This window comes from Gymnogyps californianus, chromosome 5 (genome assembly GCF_018139145.2).
Source record: "Gymnogyps californianus isolate 813 chromosome 5, ASM1813914v2, whole genome shotgun sequence".
Taxonomy (NCBI): Eukaryota; Metazoa; Chordata; class Aves; order Accipitriformes; family Cathartidae; genus Gymnogyps; species Gymnogyps californianus.
Window position 1 is genome coordinate 59,216,890 of NC_059475.1, and position 19,408 is coordinate 59,236,297.

At 38.6% G+C, this 19,408-nt stretch overlaps 1 protein-coding gene across 4 annotated transcripts in view; it reads left to right on the plus strand.

The window, feature by feature from the left end:
- The window catches only part of WDR20 (WD repeat domain 20), a 47,843-nt gene that overhangs the window by 12,344 nt on the left and 16,091 nt on the right, over positions 1 to 19,408 (plus strand). For all 4 annotated transcript variants that reach the window (XR_007766528.1, XM_050897740.1, XM_050897742.1 and 1 more), the window contains exon 2: positions 17,229 to 17,411. Coding sequence is in view for 3 of the 4 variants with exons in the window: in XM_050897740.1 (XP_050753697.1) it covers positions 17,229 to 17,411 (183 nt within the window). In the remaining variant the exon portion in view is untranslated. The remainder of the gene's footprint in view (positions 1 to 17,228; positions 17,412 to 19,408) is intronic.

Here is a 19,408-nt window from a genome sequence, read left to right on the forward strand (position 1 = left end):
TGCTGCAACATGATGGAGTTATGGGTTTAATAAAAACACTATCAAAAATGTCCAGCATTCCTGTAGGGCTTGCAAAATCCAACAGTAGCCAGAAGAGACATTATTCTGACTTGCTGGACAGACATTACTGTGTTGTATTTGACTTTATTGAGCTTTGCAATGAAAAAAATATAAATTGATTAACAATTAACTGCTACAGTGAAGTAAGTTTCTATAGCAACAGGGCAATGCAAGGTACAATTATTCAGACTGCTTTTCTGTCACAGATAATTTTTTCTTACAAGCAGTGAATTTACACTGTTGGACTAAAACATTGTTTTGTTATAGCAACGGATAATCCTGAGCTCTTTTGCTGCTGCCTTCCCCCTGCCAAGGAATAACTTTTCCTCTTATGTGCTGAAAAGGGGATGGGGGAAACTTTCAAAGATAAATATGAGGGTGGTAGACTGGTGGAAACTCAACCTAATACTACTTGCCTGTATGTTATTTAGTATAATGGAGCTATGCTGGATAAGTTGTTATGCAGTATGAATTTATACTTCACTTCTCCCTGTTGACAAGTCTACATGAAACTGAACTTGCTCTAATTTAATAATAATGATCATATAGTAGCTTGCAAATTTCAAGTAAATCAATTTATTCCGAATGCTGATTCCCTGAATCAGCCAGGCTTTTGGTTACTTGTTCTTTGTATGTTTAAAGTCTCTGTATATTTTGTTTGTTTCAATACTTCTGGATACCCTTAAAGAGAGGAATGTTTTACTTAAGCTTCACTGTTAAAATTGGAAATGATTAGGGTATTGTCAAGGGACTGCAGGTGTTGGGGGTTTTTGCCATAAGACACACTTGTAAAGCCAACTTTTCAGTGTTACTGTGTTTTGATCTTTTTCAATGTTAGAAGAAATGAAATCTGAACAACTTCAGTGATGAAGCTACAGCAGCCTTAGTCTTTCAACAGGTAACTTAATTCTGTGTGATGTATTTTAAGGATACTTTGGATGTCTGATCCCTTGAAAGAAGAAACAAAAGCAGCAGTTCTGTCTCTGGCAAGCTGTATATACAGTCAACCTCAAAGGGTGCTATTGATAGGTATGCATGTATTGTTAAAGTGCATTTTTGTGATATCATAACAAAACCATACCAATGGTTTAGAGAAGAAGAAAATAAGATTCAAAGCTAAAGTGAAAGTAATGGCTTTGAAGGTGTGACTGACTAGAACACTAGTCCAGCAGGTCAGGTAACTTTTTTTGTGTGTGCATGGGGAAGAGATGAACAAGTCAGAGATGACGCTATCATTAAGTCATGCGATGTTTCCAGTTTGTTCCGTGTTTTGGGGGCCATCTAAAAGCAGTCTGCCAGCTCTAATTTAAATGAGTGTCACCTTTAACAGGTATAATTTTCTAACCAGTTTTGCTTGCAGAGCTGAGCCGATTTAAACAATTTCCCAGTGAAAGTAACTTACTAAGCATTTAATAAGTATCTCAACTGAGCCTGTGAATTGAATGAGAACAGTTGCTGAATTGTGCCAGAATGTGTGGTTTTACTTGGAATCCATTTGATATTTACATACCTATTTTCCTTACTTTAACTTTTTTCTTACATCTAGTATATGTATCTTATCTTTGTTCAGCTCATCTGAATCATGCCTCATTCAGCATTAAAAACAGGTGAGAAAGGACTGATGATAAGTGTAGGCAACAGTGTGACTAGACTGTAGGAGTAGGAGGAAATGAAAGGATCCAGTGGAGGATAAGGAACAAGGAGATCAGAAAGATAACTATTACTTTCTTACTTTAGAGCTATGAATCTGTTATAACTTACTAGATTGTAACTATTGAGAAAGGAGTTGGTTAACTAGGCATAAATCTTAAGTGAACCTTGCAGAACTTAATTATGAAGTGTAGTTAAGGAAAGAGATAATTGTTACAGTACACCTAATTTTCTCAGTTCCTCAAAAGTGAAGAGACTAAAATGTGTGCTTCAGTGTATTCCAGTCTTTACAGATGGTGATATATTCTTTACACAGCCTGTGACAGTCCATAAGTAGTGTTGTAGCATGAACTTTATTCAGTGCCTGCTAATATTTGGTGTGGTCTCTACTATTCTGAAATCAGTTGCTTTTTAATTCACCGTATTCCTAACAGTGAAAAGTTCTGCTAAAAACCCTTTGACTGCCTGTGACTCCAATGACAGACAGGTATTTTCTTAAGGCTTATCCTTGATTGTATTTAGGTAGAGAAAAACATGCAAGAGTGCTACTCAACACGCACCCAGCCCCACCACCACAACAACAAAAACCCCAAAACCTGAGAATTCTCAACTGCTTCAAGTTACTTTCAGTTTTAGCTTTTGAAGTTCTGAGGTAGTAGACTTCTGTGTTACTTTAAGCAGAAAAAAAAACCCCTAAAACATTGTCTCCCTGCAGTGGGAAAACATTAATGTGTAACATGCATTATATAGACAGCTTTATTTGAAGTTCAGGTGCTCAGCTTTTCTAGTGTAACACTGTGGTAGTAAGAGAGAATTGTAATTTAAGTTCATGTCCTTGTATGAACTGGCAATTTTAGATTGGTATAATAGATATTTTAACTGAGGGAGTTCTAGAACCTTAAACTCATTCTGTTCTGAAATGGGGAGAGAATTAAAATGCTTAGTTCTTGATATCTTTTTACATATTTTACTGATTACAGGGACTGTAACAACTGTTGAGAAGAGACCTTCAAGTTGAGGTCTTCTAGGAGTGGTTTTGGAAACAATATTTTCATTGGTGACATTGGGCAAAGAAGTAAGAGCACGTACATGACGGCAAAATTCTCATAATAAAGTTGGGAGGCATCACTGTTCATAATCAGAGTATTTTATGAGGAGAAACAAGCTGATATCAGAACAGTAACTGAAGTGAAAATTCATTGAAAAAAAAATACAGTTAGGGAATTTTTCCTTCAGCCAGAAAATTTTGAAAAGATGATAACCAGAGCGTAATGATGATTACAAGCTGAGCCAACTCGTGATACAGCTGTTAAAGGCAGGAGGAGATAAATGCAATTCAAAGATGTATCAGAGAGACATTGCCAGATCTCCCACAAATCCCAATCATGCAAAATTTACTATTAATTCAGAAGGATTCTGGTCTTTGACCAGCCCTGCTGTAAGCTATTGCTAATAGTTGGACTGCACAATGAAAATACTGTGGTGTGATAGGCTACAGACTCTATGGGAGGTACAGAATAGATTTTAAGAAGAGGCAGAGCGTTTAATCCAGAAGCTTCTTAGAGCTGAGCCAGATGAACGGAATGAAGAAAATGTATTTATAGTGATACAAGTCCAACTATCTGTGTGGTACTCGGTGAGGCTACCTTACTGGCTTTTAGATCCAGGAGAGGAAAAGTAGTATAAGATACTGAGGAGCTGGAGACAGTAAAGTCTAATGGAAGTACAGCTGACTTTGCAGATATCATGGAAAGAGCATGCTATGTTTTATGGTAACAGTATGTCAGTAGTTTTGTAGGGAAGCTTCGGGGGGGGGGTTATTTTGTGTTTTAGGTATTCTTGAAGATGATTCTCTGTATTGTAAGTCTGCATTTATATAGCAGGCATTGAAGGTCAGAACTATTTCATACTATCTTTAACCATAAGCAGAGTAAAGGATGAGATTTCCTTGAATAGTAACATCAGGTAATAGTGGGTGCATTAATTCGTTATAAAAAGAGGTGACCAGCCAACCCTTACTTCTTTTTTTTTTTTTTTTTTTTTTTAGTCATATGGGGTAGTGAGTCTGAAAAAACTAAGCAGTAAGCCTTTTTTTTTTTTTCTGGTTTTCCTAATCTGTTTTTTACTTACCTCAGCACACTAAAATTTTATATAAAAGTATTTGGTATGTTTTCTGGGAATTAGGAAAGATTCCATGTGCTTAAAACAGATGTTTTCTTGTTCATGATCCTGTATTTGAGATAAATGTTTGAAGAAAGATCTTTCTTCAAAATGGAAACTGAGAGAAGCTAGCAACAGTGGCTTGGCTTTGCCCTGCTAATGTTAATCCTAGAACTTCAAGTTAGCCAGTTACCTGGCCCCTCTTGCACCAGAACAGAACAGTTTTCCAGCAGGGTACAAGCTTTAACGTATGGAAACTGTCTTTTTCATTCAAATGCACTCTTGGAACAAATTTTCCTTTCTGACATGAATGCAACGTCTTGATTCACAGGAGAGGAGATAGTGTCAAATAGCGACTCTTTGCTGTTCTAATGTAGCTCCTTATATATTGAATATACCCCGTTCCTCACATCTGAGTGCATTCTCTTTATTTGGTAGCTATTTATGCACATCTTTGGCAATGACGTTTCCCCATTACCCTCCCATATTAAACAACAGCAAAAATCCTTTGAGGTTTGTAATAGTTAATAAGGTGATTCCTGCAGTAGGAGAATTGCTCTCTTCACTCTTTGGAATACATTAGGATGTTAATGTGTCTTGGTCAATATGCAACACTAAACAGTTAAACAGAATTTCAAGTAGAGGCTCAGGCTGCTTAGTTACCATGGCAAACACAGTAGGAAATTCATGCCAAAGTTTGGAAACTAAGATACACAAAAGAAAACTTGTAAACTGAAATAATCACTTCGGAGAGCAAATGTAGTTGTTTATAATTTATTAGAGTCTGTTTTTTCAAAGAATACTGTTTTAAAATCCTATTTTATCAAGCAAATCTTAATTGCCAGTTCAGAGTTTTACACAAAGCAGGCAATATTCACAAGCAGGGAAGAGTGACATTCTTTGTTGGCTTGCCCTCTAACTGTAAGGGCATTGAGTGAATAGAACAGCCTCTTGCAGACAGATAAATTACTTAAGTACTGTAATCAAGGTTGACGTATTTTCAGTGTGCCATGTCTTGTTTAACAGATGTGACCAGGATAGTCTGTGTGTGTATATATATAATGATTTGTCTGTGTTAATGATTATGTATATTATTTTTTTTAATGATTTGTGTATGTTAAAGATCTTGCAGTATTTAATTCACTTTCCCACAGTTGTTTGTCTTAAGGCTTGCTAACTGTAACAAAGATCTATATGTTGGTATTTTAGTGGGGTGATTTTCAGTTTGATAGGTTCCCTGTTTAATCAGCTGTCTTTGAACTGTCTGTGAACACAGTATTTCACATTGCAGTCATGTCAGTATATTGTGGCAAAATCTGATATTTTTGCATGTGACTTGCTGTACAGTTTTCCATAGGTGTGGTCACATGCAAATCATGCAGTTATTTTTCTCTTTGTGAATGTAAATTAGTATGTATATTTACAAGCATCTTTTCCAAAATCTCATCCCCCAAAGGGGAAACTGTTATATAGAAAGGCCAGTCTGTGGCTTGAGAGACACTACTTCTAAAAACTTCCTGAAGATCAAGGCTAGAGTTGGAGTTAGACATTGAGATTGTGTGCACCTACCCTAACATGCGACTCAACCTCATCACTTTATGCATTGCATAATCTGGATTGGAGATTATGTTAGATAGTTGGAGGCTAAGGGAAAGCAGTTTAGGTTATTATTGAGAAACTATGATTAATTTGCCTCTGCCTTTATAGTACATGGTGTCTTGGGAAGGAAGGCTTGATGTCATGATAACTAGGAAGTGGTGTTACTGGAACATGAAATTTTGGAGGTGATGGAACAAACAGTTTAGTGTTAGGTGTTCAGGAGTTCTCATGAGTTTTAAGTGTAAAGAGGCTGAGCTGTAGACTTAGAATCATAGAATCATTTAGGTTGGAAAAGACCTTTAAGATCATGGAGTCTAACTGTTAACCTAGCACTGTCAAGTCCACCATTAAACCATGTCCCTAAGCACCACATCTACATGTCGCTTAAATACCTCCAGGTATGATGACTCAACCGCTTCCCTGGGCAGCCTTGTTACAAGTAGTAAATGTTATATTGAATTACAGGTTAGTCTGTGCTTTTTGCTGACCTCTTTAATAAGGAATCACTCATTCACTTTATAATTAAAACAAAAGTAGAATGTGAAAACATCTGGAAGATTATACTAGGGTTTAACTCAAAGGAAAGTAAGGAGGCCACAGGAAGAGATGAACTGTGCCATTGATTAGCCGCAGTAAATAAAACTTTAAATAGCTTTCATCCCACTAAGTTTAACATATGGTAATTTGTAGTTCTGTGGTAGATCCATAACTTCAGAAAAAGAAATAAAGGAGAAAAGCTGCAGAAATCGAAGGTGGACTAATTTGACTAACTGGCAAGAGGCAATTATAAGAAACTTGGGAGGTGCAATTATGTTAGGTGAATGAGCAGGAGTGTTTGTTCCCACTCATCTTTTGGTGGCACACACTGGAGGAAAAAACTTGAGTCAGTTTGGAACCACTACACAAAAAGAAGAGGGGATTGCTATAGATGATTGCCTTAATTGTTCAATACTTGAGTTCTAATTTTTCTTTATTGTAAGAAATGAAATGGGGAAGAATATTAGAAACAAGAATGGAGTAAATCATATTGCATTGTATAAATCAGTAGATTTCTGTAAGTGTTCATACAGGTCAAAAAAAAAAAAAAAGATTCAGAGAAATGGTGAAAATTGTGATAGCTGAAAACTTCCGTGGAAATACTGAGAAGGATGGGACTGCTTATTCTAGTAAGCAGTACAAGTGCTGTGTATGTAAAGAATGTTAGGCATCATTGTCTTTTCCTGGGAACAAGAAGGTATTCAGTAAAATCAGAGGGGAACAAAATTCAGAACTGATACTTTTTTGCACATATTTAACTTTATCAGGATGTGTTGCTTTGGTCATCTAAGTAAATAATGAACAGAAAGTGGGTGTTAAAATCTGGCAATATTTGCAATTCCATGCAGTAGTTAATGTAAAAAAAAATCCTGTAAAGGGTTATTAAACTTCCATATTTGCAATGTAAATGGCTTCCTGAAGGAAATCTAGGATGGACAATAATCCATTAATGCAGCTAACTTCTTGAACTTACTTCTGGAACATGTATCTACCCACTGTTGAAGAAATGGTATTGGAGTAAAAAGTCCTGGATTGTGGTCCAGTTCTGCAGTCCATAATTATGAAGTATGTATGTGCCATGACTTGTTAAATCTGTGTCTTAATTTTTAAGCCAGTGAGGGAGAGACCAGTATAAAAATGTGACCTGTCACCCATGGTTTATTAATAGCCCTGAGAGATCATTGTTTTGAACTTAAAACTGCACAGTGAGATATTTCTTACATATGTCCTTAAAAAGAGCTGAGTAGGGGGAGAAGAGGAGGAAGGTGTCTGCATTGCATGCAGAACATACGTGATTCTGAATTAGATTTCTGTTGGAGAGGTGTTTATCCAGCAGGCTGAGCTACAATTGAGCCAGGATTCTGTAGACCAGCCACTGGGAAGAAACAATAATACTGATATCACGCCTTCTTTTCCCTTATTCCTATTAAAAAGGGTAACTAATTGATTAAACCAAAATAGAATATCTAATTCAGTTCATGTCTGTTGGGAGTGTGTGATACAGTGACTATATTCAGAGTTGTTTGAGTTTAACCAGCCTGTTTACAGATTTAGTGTGGCCAAACGCATAACACTGAAGTCAAAGTCTCAATTTTTATCTGAATTGATCATGTCATTAACTGACACCCACAAAAGGTGAACTTTGCCAAAGGAACTGTGAAATACTGCTTTTGTTAGCTGTTCTTCAGTGTGGGTTTCTGAGTGGTTGTTGAGGTGCTCAAGAACAAGTTAAGCTCTTGTGCTATTTCTGTATCACAGTAAAGCAGTATTGTGCAAAGCCGGATGTAAAGGGTTGGAGTGCTTCTAGGGAGGAAAGGGACAGGTTTTCTTCTGCAGGTATAATAAAAATTAAATTTGTTAAACATGTAGAAACAAACACCTTTTGAAAAGTTAAGTTACAATGTCATGTCATTTCCCTGAAGTTTTAGTGATTTGATTGTAGTGCAGCTGAAGATTGCTCGAGTTACTTGGAGTGCTTCCAGTCTATTTCCTGGCGTGAGCAGGCTATTTGGTTTCTTTTGGAGATGCTAAGCTCACAGACCTTTTCAGGACTGACCAGGACTTGCTCTGAAGAGCTGTGCTGAGGGTTGTGGTCAGTTCATTAGAACACTTTGGGTCTGACCTGGCTCTTTGAACAGCATTGTCACAAGTTGTATGTTTTGGTCTTCCACTCAAAAGCAGCACTGTCAGCATGGGTGTAAATTTTGCCAAATGAGTAACGCGTTGAATTGAAAATGCTTTAAGTTTCTAAAGGAACAATTTCAGTGACTTGAGACCTCTGTTGGGTTGTGACAGATGGAGGCAGCAGCAGCGTTCTCTGCTCAGAAGACAGAGGAGGTATTTTTTGTGTGGAGGAGTTCAAAACCTTGTTTCAATTTCCCTCAACCTCCCTGGCCTACAGTAGTTCAAATGTGTTAACATTACTGTCCTACTTTAATGCCCTTTGCCCAGTCTTATAGAGAAACAAAGGGTAAGTTGATTCTATATGCACCTCTAAAGTGAATGGGGATTTGCAAACAAAAAAGGATTTCTCTTTTTTGGGGGGAGTCTGCTGTTCTGGATTTTTGAACTCTTTTTAAATAAAAATTTCTACTTTTTCTAGAGTTATTGGTAGACTGATGCTTTCACCTTAGATAACTTCCAATAGGATGTGCTGTTCTATGCTGTAACCAGATAAATATTTTGGTTATAGCCTTACTAAAATGGAGTTAACATTGTTATGGTAAGTTGTAAATCAAACAGTCCTTTACACATGTTCTTTATGGTGTTCACATTCACTTTCTTGATCTTGCCTATTATATAACCATTGTTTCAGTCAGTAACACATAGATTTATTTCAAACCAGTGTGTGCTCTCTGCTCTGAGTGCTTAGAATAATTCTTCTCGAAACAGATTATTATTATTTTATTGGATGCTTCAGAAAACTAAACTGATCTTTGCCTAAATATGGATTTATGTCCAGTTGTCTGGACTAGAGCTTTTATCATAATGTATGTGGTCATAGTTGTCTGCTGTATGAGTAAATGCTGAAATCTTGTTAAGTAGTGCTTTTCTCCTTTCGAGAGTCATGTATGTCTTGTATGGCCCCAAGTGGAAGCTAAATCTAGAAAGAAGAGTATCAAGTAGCTTCCCAAATTTGCAAGTGGCTTTGTACAAAATTGATTTTTAAGACTTTGTTATGGATGAATTGCGTGGAACACTTGAAAAAATTAGGTTAAATAAAATTACTTGGTGTCCCTGTTTTACTAACAGAGCTGTTCTTACACAGTATCCTAGAAACTCTGTCACATGCCTTAAGTGTTACTGTTCAGCATTTAATCAAGTGCTTTGTAACTGATAAAAAACCTTCTGCAAAGATACAGGAACCCATTTATGAGGAACAGTGTTGTTTAGGAGAGTAAATGTTCTGTTGAGTGGAAATAAATCTTGAAATGCTTTTGTTGGGAGCAGGTATAAATGCAAATTATTTTAAACTTTAAGTAAGATAGTTCAAAATATTTATGTATTAGAAAAAGTACATCCGAAGATATGCCACTGAAGCCAAATGAATAATGATCATGTCTTGAAGATCAAGATCTTAAGATTTATGAAAGTTAAAATGGCACCAATTGGCAGCTACACTTTCTGGAGACTTTCTAGAGAAAGGAAGCTGTAGAGATAGCTTAATGGAAAGTCTTTGAGGCAGTACGTTAAAAGTAGCAGGTTCTTTTTCCTGCATGCTAATTGTTTTTGTCCCAATTTCTTAGTTTTTAATTTTCAAAATTCATGTTGTCCAGCGCAACTTTCATCCCTTTCTCTTAGGTTCTCTTGCCTTCAATTAGAGAGGAATAAGGGAAAGTGAATGCATGTGCTTGTTTTTAGTGTTGGTTCATACTTGCCCTTATATTAATTGGCAGCAAATCCAGCATTGGTTGTGCTGTTGTGAGTGTTAAGCTATTGGTGCTTCAATTCATAGAAGGATCAGCAAATTTTAAAAGCAAAACTAAAAATGAAATAATAGTTTTCTTGAGGTTTATAAATGTGACTTTAATATAAAGCAGGTGCATTGAAGGCAATATTGCAAAATAAAGATCTGCAATTTCCCTAGCATTAATGGCTTTGCAAGGCTTAGGAGACACTTAAAACTAGTCTGTGTGTACATAGAAAACACCTATTATGCAGCCCTTAAAGCTAAGCACATCACTTGGGTATGGAAAAAGCAGCTCGCTCTTATTTAAGAAACTGTCCTTACATTTAAGAAACTTATTGTAGCTGTGTATAAATAGGGCAGCTTTACAAATGGTGATTGTCTGATGGCTTTTTATAGAATCCTGAAAAGAATTTATACCTTCTTTTTTTTTTTTTTTTTTTTTTTTTTTTTTTTTAGTTTGAGTGTTCCCAGAAGCTTTCAAACTAGTTGATAAATTTTTCTGGGGGCTTCTGAAGTGGCCCTGAATGTGTGTTCACTTGTACGCTACCTGAAAAGTTCATGCTGTTGCATCTGAAGAGACCCTGCAACTGATGTGAGTTCTGGCGAGACCTTAAACTTTCTACCGAGAAAGCTAAGGTCATTAGTCAGCAGTCCGTCAGCTTACATGCAGTTATATTTGTAGAAGCCAGTTTATTACTGATTGGCACTGTCAACTGCACTGAAGAGTGTTTTATTAGGGCTTTATAGTTGCAGGAAGCATTGCCTGGACTTTCTGTTGTGTGTCTCATAAATTAAGCAGAACTTTAGCTCTACATCAGCGTTCTTTATAGGGAAAGACAACTACCTTGTTCCTGTAGTTTTCTTCCTGCATGAAGTTCCTTTAAGACGTAAGCCAGACCTGTTAAGTAAGCTGGCAGTGGCCATGTTGCTGCTGCTTTGGATGATCCTAAGCTTAGGATCTCCTGGTCATTCAGGTTGGAAGGACCTCTGAGAGTCTCTAGTCTAACCTCCTGCCCAAAGCAGGGTCAGCTATGAGATCAGACCAGCTTGAAGCAACAGTGAAGTAACTACAACTGATTCTATTGCTAATATTGTGAGCTGTATTTGGGCTCTGCAAAAAAAATCTGGAAATCTACTCCTTTGATAATAAAGTAATTAGAGGAATTTCCAGTGTGAAGTATTGAAGCTAGTGTTTCTGTCAGAAACACTTGTGTACAGAAACAATGAACAGTTTGCCAGAAAATTCTACAAAAGTCCCTAGGATAACTCAGCTTTCTTGCCTTGTTCCTCAACTTTCTCTGTCCTTCAGCTAGCTCTGCAGGAAGGAGAGGGAGACCAGCACAGACATGGAGGAACAATAAACAAGTTGTAAGGGGCCTCCTGGTTTAGTTTTTCCTGTCCTTGCTAATACAATTAGCAAGTCTGTCCTGGAAGACTCTGCCCTGTTCACTAGGGGATACTGTAAGGCAAAGTGCTGCAGCAAGGGTTACCTTGCCTGTTTTTTTCAGCTAGGGTTTAAAGAGCATCTGTGAAGTTCAATAAAGTTCACTTAGTAATAATTCTAAGGGTTGATTTCTCATGTTACTTGTATAGCATTATAACAAGCACAGCTTTCTCAAATTGTTCTGTTTATAGATCAGGGACCATTAAATCCCTGGACAGCAAGGTATTGAAGAAGTATCAAGCTAAAGGTAGTAAGTTGTGAATTCTAAACTCCAGAAATGCTGAGGAAATTGTTTTCAAAAGTATAATATCTTGGTTCTTTGTGTCTTCTCTTCTCTTTTGCGCTGGAGCTCCACACACATAGCCAATCTGTAATCTGCCATTCAAGATCAATTAATTCTCTGGACAGGAGAGATTTTCTGAAGAGGATTTTTGGAAGTAAAATTTTTATTAAATGTTTCCCCTCACTTCCAGGCTTAAAGACCTAATATTCTGTCTTGATCTCACTTATAGCTATGACCCATTGAAAGCCAGTCTCCTGGCAAATGTGATATTAAATACTATTAAGTATCTAAAGGAAGCATCTTGATGACTACAGTTGAAATTATCTGAGATAAATTAATAAATAACTCGTTTCCTTTCTGATCTCAGAGATGTGTTTTAGCTTGGAAGGCGTATTGGGTTTGCGTGGCAAGGTTTTGGTAGTGGGGGGCAACAGGGGTGGCTTGTGTGAGAAGATGCTAGAAGCTTCCCCTGTGTCCAACGGAGCCAATGCCAGCCGGCTCCAAGACGGACCCGCCGCTGGCCAAGGCCGAGCCCATCAGCGACGGTGGTAGCACCTCTGGGATAACAGATTTAAGAAAGGGAAAAAAAAGCTGCACAATAGCAATTGCAGCCAGAGAGGGGAGTGAGAATATGTGAGAAACAACTCTGCAGACACCAAGGTCAGTGAAGAAGGAGGGGGAGGAGGTGCTCCAGGCACCGGAGCAGAGATTCCCCTGCAGCCTGTGTTGAAGACCATGGTGAGGCAGGCTGTCCCCCTGCAGCCCATGGAGTCCATGGTGGAGCAGATATCCACCTGCAGCCCATGGAGGACCCCACACCGGAGCAGGTGGATGCCCGAAGGAGGCTGTGACCCCGTGGGAAGCCCGCGCTGGAGCAGGCTCCTGGCAGGACCTGCAGACCTGTGGAGAGAGAAGCCCAGGCTGGAGCAGGTTTGCTGGCAGGGCTTGTGACCCCGTGGGGGACCCCTGTTGGAGCAGTCTGTTCCTGAAGAACTGCACCCCGTGGAAGGAACCCACGCTGGAGCAGTTTGTGAAGAACTGCAGCCTGTGGGAAGGACTCGCATTGGAGAAGTTCATGGAGAACTGTCTCCCGTGGGAGGGACCCCATGCTGCAGCAGGGGAAGAGTGTGAGGAGTCCTCCCCCTGAGGAGGAAGGAGCGGCAGAAACAACATGTAATGAACTGACCGAAACCCCCATTCCCCATCCCCCTGTGCCACTGGAGGGGAGGAGGTAGAGAAAATGGGGAGCGAAGTTGAGCCTGGGAAGAAGGGAAGGGTGGGGGGAAGGTGTTTTTAAGATTTGGTTTTATTTCTCATTATCCTACTCTGATTTGATTGGTAATAAATTAAACTAGTTTCCCCAAGTCAAGTCTGTTTTGCCCGTGACGGTAATTGGTGAGTGATCTCCCTGTCCTTATCGTGACCCATGAGCCTTTCGTTATATTTTCTCTCCCCTGTCCAGCTGAGGAGGGGAGTGATAGAGCAGCTTTGGTGGGCACCTGGCGTCCAGCCAGGGTCAACCCACCACAGAAGGAAATGTAGCATCTGTGATACATTTCATTCAACTAAAATTTGCAGAAAGCTGCAGATGTAAGTTAGGAAAAGAAAAGATACAGGAAGAAATCACATCTGTCAAGGAGAATATTTCAAGTCAGCATTTAATCAATGTGATTCACTGTTTGGGAAATCTTAGTATGAAAGCTGTAAGTCTCGGATCAATAGTGCATAAAAAGAATGACTCTCGGACAGATATTAATCTGGCTTTGACCTTAGAATTATATAGAGCTACAGAACCAAGGTGGTTGATGCCCATCCTAATCAGACATTTCAAACATCAGAATCGGAAAACTTAAATATTTGCTTCAGATTGAGGTAACTGATCTCTGTCTGTGTGTGTCCCCGTCCCGTCCCCCACCCCGCATTTTCTTCCTAGTGTTTAGGTACTTAAAGCTGTGGTTAAGATGTTCCACTTGACTGCCTTTCTGCTGAAGTCATGATTCAGGGTGAATGGGCAACTGCTGGACTGTTAGATTGCCACACCCCCCCCCCCCCCCAGCAGAGTAGGGGTAATTTTGCTGCAATAACGTGCTGTGAGAGTTAAATAAATGAGACTAGGAAGTCCCCGAAACAGTTACATGGCTCACATTTTATTTCTAGAGTACAGTTTCATCACAAAGAACTAAATGGCAAAGTTGGTCCATTTTTCTTCTGTAAGTGTAAGGTTCTCTAGAGAGTTTTAATCTGTTCAAAGACAGGACTCAGAAGCTGTTGATGCCCAAGGTACACCTATTTTGTTAAGGTGCATCACTGACTTTAGACAGGTGGTGTGTGAGATTCCTCTTGTTCTTGTTGCCTGATAACCATTATTCCTTGTTCCGTTGCCCAAGGGGTACTTGAAATACCACTGTATGTTGGAAGGAACAGACTTCTGACGCAGGTATCAGTTGGCCCAGGTGCTAATACCAGAGTCTTGATTAGCAAAGATGTACTTCAGTAGCTTGCACAGATTTTTATTTGAAGGGCCCATGGTATTGATTCTTAACCTTGCATTAGATGCCCCAACCTTCTTTCAGTTGTGATTAGACTTCAGTTCTAATTACAAAAAGTTGCTCTCATCATGAATCATCCACAATGGAGTAAGTTTCTCAAAGTGGACCAGCTGGAATAGTGCTGAGTATTTTTTCAGAAGGAAATGTTAAAGGAGCTGGGACAGGAAGCATGCAAATAGCTTGCTACCAGCTCAAGCAGAGGTGAGGGTGCCTGATCCTGTGCTTTTAGCCTCCATGTTTGGTAACAGTTAAGATCTTTCTGTTCTCTGTCAAAGTACATCACCATTCTTCTCAGAGTGGGGGCAGTTCACATCACCTTGTTCAGTAAATAGTGTCATATCCTAGGATTTGACAGTTGTAGACTCAGATCTCATGTAAAAACTGTTTTCTGAGAATCAAATCTTCCACAAAATAGCTATAGGAAATGGACTTAGTGGTGAGCTAATGAAATGCTGAGTCCCAGGCACGACTGAATTTTATGAGTAAGGTCTTTTCTTGTTCTTACCAAAATCCAATAGCAACCTTCAACTGTGCAGAAATAAAGAAAATGTCTCCTAGTTCTTATGCTCATTGATTCTACCCTCTCTTTCAGTTAAGAGATATCAAGACCAAAAGAATACTTTTGTGCTTGTAGATTTGACTTATTCCATGAGACAACTATATTATAACTGAAAACACTAGCTGCATGTAAATAAAAGGTGGGGCATCCCTGTCAGAAGCCTGCTAATTCTGGGTTGAATTAGTTTATTTATACTCCATTTAAGTTCAGACAGATTGTCGCTGCCATCTGGTTCCCAGAGAACAGCTAGAACAAGCACAGTGAAGTCTGTGCTTAGCTTTAATTTATCAGAATTTCATGTCTTGCTAGATCTGTTATCACATAATTTCAGAAGATGGGGAACTTCAGTCACACCAAATTTGTCGGACAACAAAAGCAAAAGCTAGTGATATAAAACCTCAGCCAGACAAAAGAGCAAGGTATAGTTCCAATCTGAAAATAGCTGCCTCTTGATTCTTTGCTGCTTAAAATGCTAGTGAGGATTCAGAAGGAGAAGAACCTGGGAATACGCATGTTTTCTGCTGGCTGGGAGAGTCTATGGTTCTCTGATCATTCAGCATGATTCAGGCTGAGTTCTATTTACTTTAAAAGGGATCTTCTTTCTTAGGCATTGGGTCCTGCTGGGACTTTTGTCCAGAGGACACAACCTCAAGTCTCATAGGTGAGAGGAGAGAGATGCGGTACCTTGTTACTCTGCATTTCTTTGAGGTATGGAGGGATGCATCTATATGTTTCTGTAGAATGGTCTTCCAGATAGAAACACGACCTCAATTTTGAGAGTTATCCCTTGATATCACTTATTTTGTAGCGATACAGGACAAGGGAATCTTGCACAATATGAGACATAACTGTATGGCCTCTAGGATTTGATCTTTCAGCTTCAAATTACAGATTTACATGTGTCTGTGAATGCTTCTTGGTAGGCATGTGCCTTATCCTATGATCTCCCAGTACAGCTAGTATTCTATTTAAGTTCTCCTTGAAGAGGTATTGCTAATATTCTTTTTTAGCTTATAATGGATCTCTGGGCTCTGGAGAATGACTTTTTAATCTGCTGACTTTGGAAGCTGAAATACATCATCTCATTTTTCAGTTTTCAGCCAGGGGGCCGTACACCTGATTAAACTGGTTTATAATATATGCTGCAAAACATAAGTGCAACTTTAATACTGTTGCGTATATATGCTTATCATGTATATCCTGTAGTTAAATTTGCCTTGGAAATGGCTCGCCTGACATGATTCACTGTGTAGCTAGTTATGATTTTTTCCCTGCTGACAGGTCTAGTTTCTGTCTGTATAACTCCATGCACACCAAGGATTTGCTGCTCTGTAGACCTCATCCTCGAAGATTTAATACGCTGGAGCAGTTTTCTTTTATGTGAAACTTATCCTCTTCCTCAAAGAAGTTTTATTTCTTATATTGCTGGCCCAATTTCCTCTGACTAAAAATACTGAAAAAGTATATATCAAAATTAGAATTCGAGTCCCAAATCACAGCTATGTCTCAGGTCTGTAATATTGTTGAGTATTTGCAGCTTTCTAATTACAGACTCTGAACCTAGTAAATAGGGAGTTTAAAAAAAAAAAAAGTTGAACCTGATGTATGATCTTACATATTAAATGTGTGGGTTTTAATCGCTGGATGATAAAAGATTAGGTTGCCTGTTCAGAAGTGATATAGGGATAAACATGGGTTACACAACTGAGAGAGCATTTTAAATTGCTTTTCTGTTCCTTTTGATTGTTCTGACACTTTAGTGCCAGATCTTCAGTTGTTTATATTGAAGTTCCTCAGTTTTGTTAGCACTTATTTTGTCTGAGCTGTGTTTGTGTTGTGTTCAGTGTCAGAAGCACAATTACTTTGTAGCTTAATGGCTTAAAATGTATTTTATAATCACAGTATCAGCATCTTGAGTCAGTGTTCCTAGAAAATGCTCTACTAGGATCTAGTTGATCATTTTTTAAATTGAGACCAGTACGGTATGTTTGCCTGTTACAAAAGGATAGACTTACACTACAAGAATCAGGTGATTGAGAATATGCTATTTTTAATCCAAAATTGGTTGTACTCGATATTGAGAAAGCTGCTACTAGGAAAGTAGAAGATATCTTGTCTCTTGTGTGATGGAATGCCTCTTCTGGCAGGAGAAGCCTTCTGGGAATAGGTTGATCTTGAGGACTCACCGGAGCCTTTGTGTTACTGAATGGTTGTCATTGGTTTGCCGTGTGATGTAGTTGCAAAGGCTAGGTAGGTATAGTGTTTAGCAAAATTGAAAAACACAAGTATTGGATTATATGAAAAGATAAACCTTTTGATGACATCTTGAATGTCTTTGATAAATACAAAGCTGCTTTTTAAAGTAGGATTTTGTGACTGCCTAAATTGTTGCTTAGTATAAACATTATTTGCAAATAGAACTGGTAATCTGCACGCATTGTGATAAACTGTCTTAATTCTGTTTGCTCTCTTTGCAGGCTGCGGACTTGAGTAAACCAATAGACAAAAGGATATACAAAGGAACACAACCTACTTGCCATGACTTCAATCACTTAACAGCCACAGCAGAAAGTGTGTCTCTTCTAGTGGGCTTCTCTGCAGGCCAGGTCCAACTTATAGACCCTATTAAAAAAGAAACTAGCAAATTATTTAATGAGGAAGTAAGTAGAAATCTTAACATTGTTGCATGCAATGTATTTGTGATATTAATGATCCTAGATTCTCAGAGTTCTGTAGATGGCTCCGTTTGCCTATGGAGCTTATCATTCAGTCACTACCTTTGTTTTTCAGCTGTTTTATTGGCTTGGAATACCTACACAAAAATGTTATTCATGAAGGAATCTTTCAGGGTTTAAGATTAAAAATTAGGACTTTCTAGTTTGGGTAATATTGTAACTAGAATTAATGACAGTTAACTGATGGAAAAAAGGTCTACAAATCTAAATATTGCTGCATGTGTGCTGCAGTCAGTTGTTTCTGAGGCTTCTGGTTCCGAATGAAGAAGAAAACATTTAAGCCCCTATTTAACTAATATATTATGGTCAAAATATTAAACAAGGTAAAAATACCAATTTTTATGGTCAGGATGTTCCAGCAGAAACTGTCTGTATCAAAGATTCCTAAAGGCTTGCTTGGGGAGGACTAGGATATCAAGCTGAATGCTGCATAGAAAAAGCTGAAGGCTTATGAGGTCTTGGCCATGTGATGTTCCTGAAAGAAATTCTCCATCTGCTTTTTCTGCTGCTGTGCAATAAGGAAAGATAGAAGGGAGTACTGGGCAGGGAGAACTAATGCCAAGTTACAAGACCACTGGCTCTGATTATCTGGTAGTATTGGCATTCTTAGAAGAATAATTGTCTAGATGCTAACAAGGAAAGAAATCTGGTAACTGGTACAACTTTTGACAGCATTTTCTGCAGAGGATAAGCTACGGGAATTTGGGTGCCTTGGGGGGGATGATTGCTTTTTTGGGAGTGTTTTTTTTTGCTCCTTTTTGTGTTTTAATCCAGCTGCAGGTGAATTGGGGGGGAGGGTAATAAAGAGCTTTGCAGGTCTTTTGGTTTTTTTTTAATAAATTTCAAATCTGGATAAGAGCTTTGCAGATGAAGTTAAGCCTTGCTCAGCTTTCAGACTGAGCAAGCATATCTTTCCCACCTCAGAGAGATGTGTTGCCTTGGTCTGTCTTTGTGCAAAGAAGATTGAAGTATTGTTCTCAATGGGGATGTTTTATGATTAGAACTGTCTAATTCCTCCTCAGCTTTCTAAAAATAGCTACATCTAGATCACAGGAGGGGTGTTTTTCTTCTTACCTAGCCTTTTCCCACCTGCTCTGTCTCTCTGCTTGTGTTGAGTGGGAAACAGTGCTGGAGAATCTCTTAATGTTGCACAAAGTACTCTGTTTGGTAGAAACCTCTGTATAAGTAGTTGAAATGTTCATTTTAGCATTGTCCGAACACCTCTCTTCCCCCCCCCCAAACCACAACCCATTCGTATGGTCATTGGGGCAACTTCACCACTGCGAGTGCTAGTCTGATTGTGAATGAGTTACTTGTGTAAGTACAGCTCTGATGTAATCTTGTGTGATAATAGTGTAAGTATTACAAATGGCAGTAGAAATACTATAAACAGAGTTTCATATCACAGAGCAGTTCCCACTCTTGTAGCTGAACTATAGTTGCTTTGAGAAAAACATCTGCTGAAATACTTACATAAAGGTCCAATGCACGTTTACATGCCTTGATGTTAACTGTCTAGCGTCTACAGTGTAAAGCTGTGTTGCAGGCTGAATAGTTCTGTGGTAGTCCACAAATGATGGAAGCACTGAAGCCACTTTCCATTAGACAGTATTGTCTTTTCTTTGTGCTATAACCAGCGTTACTTGACTTTGGTGGGAATACATCCTTGGACAGTTTGGTGGAAATTAAATGAGATGATCTATTTTCTACAAAGCTAACATAAGGATTTGCTCAGTGCTACCAAAACTACGTGCACAGTAGGCTAGAGTTAAATGACAAATTCTTGTTTCCTATACTGATCTTATCTGCAGTTAAAACCAATTCTATAACTTTTATATATTTTTTTAGTCTGTCAGTTACAGTATTGAAGTTTGCCCTGGACATGTTCAGAAGTTCTGGCTTGTATCTAAAAGCCATTTCAG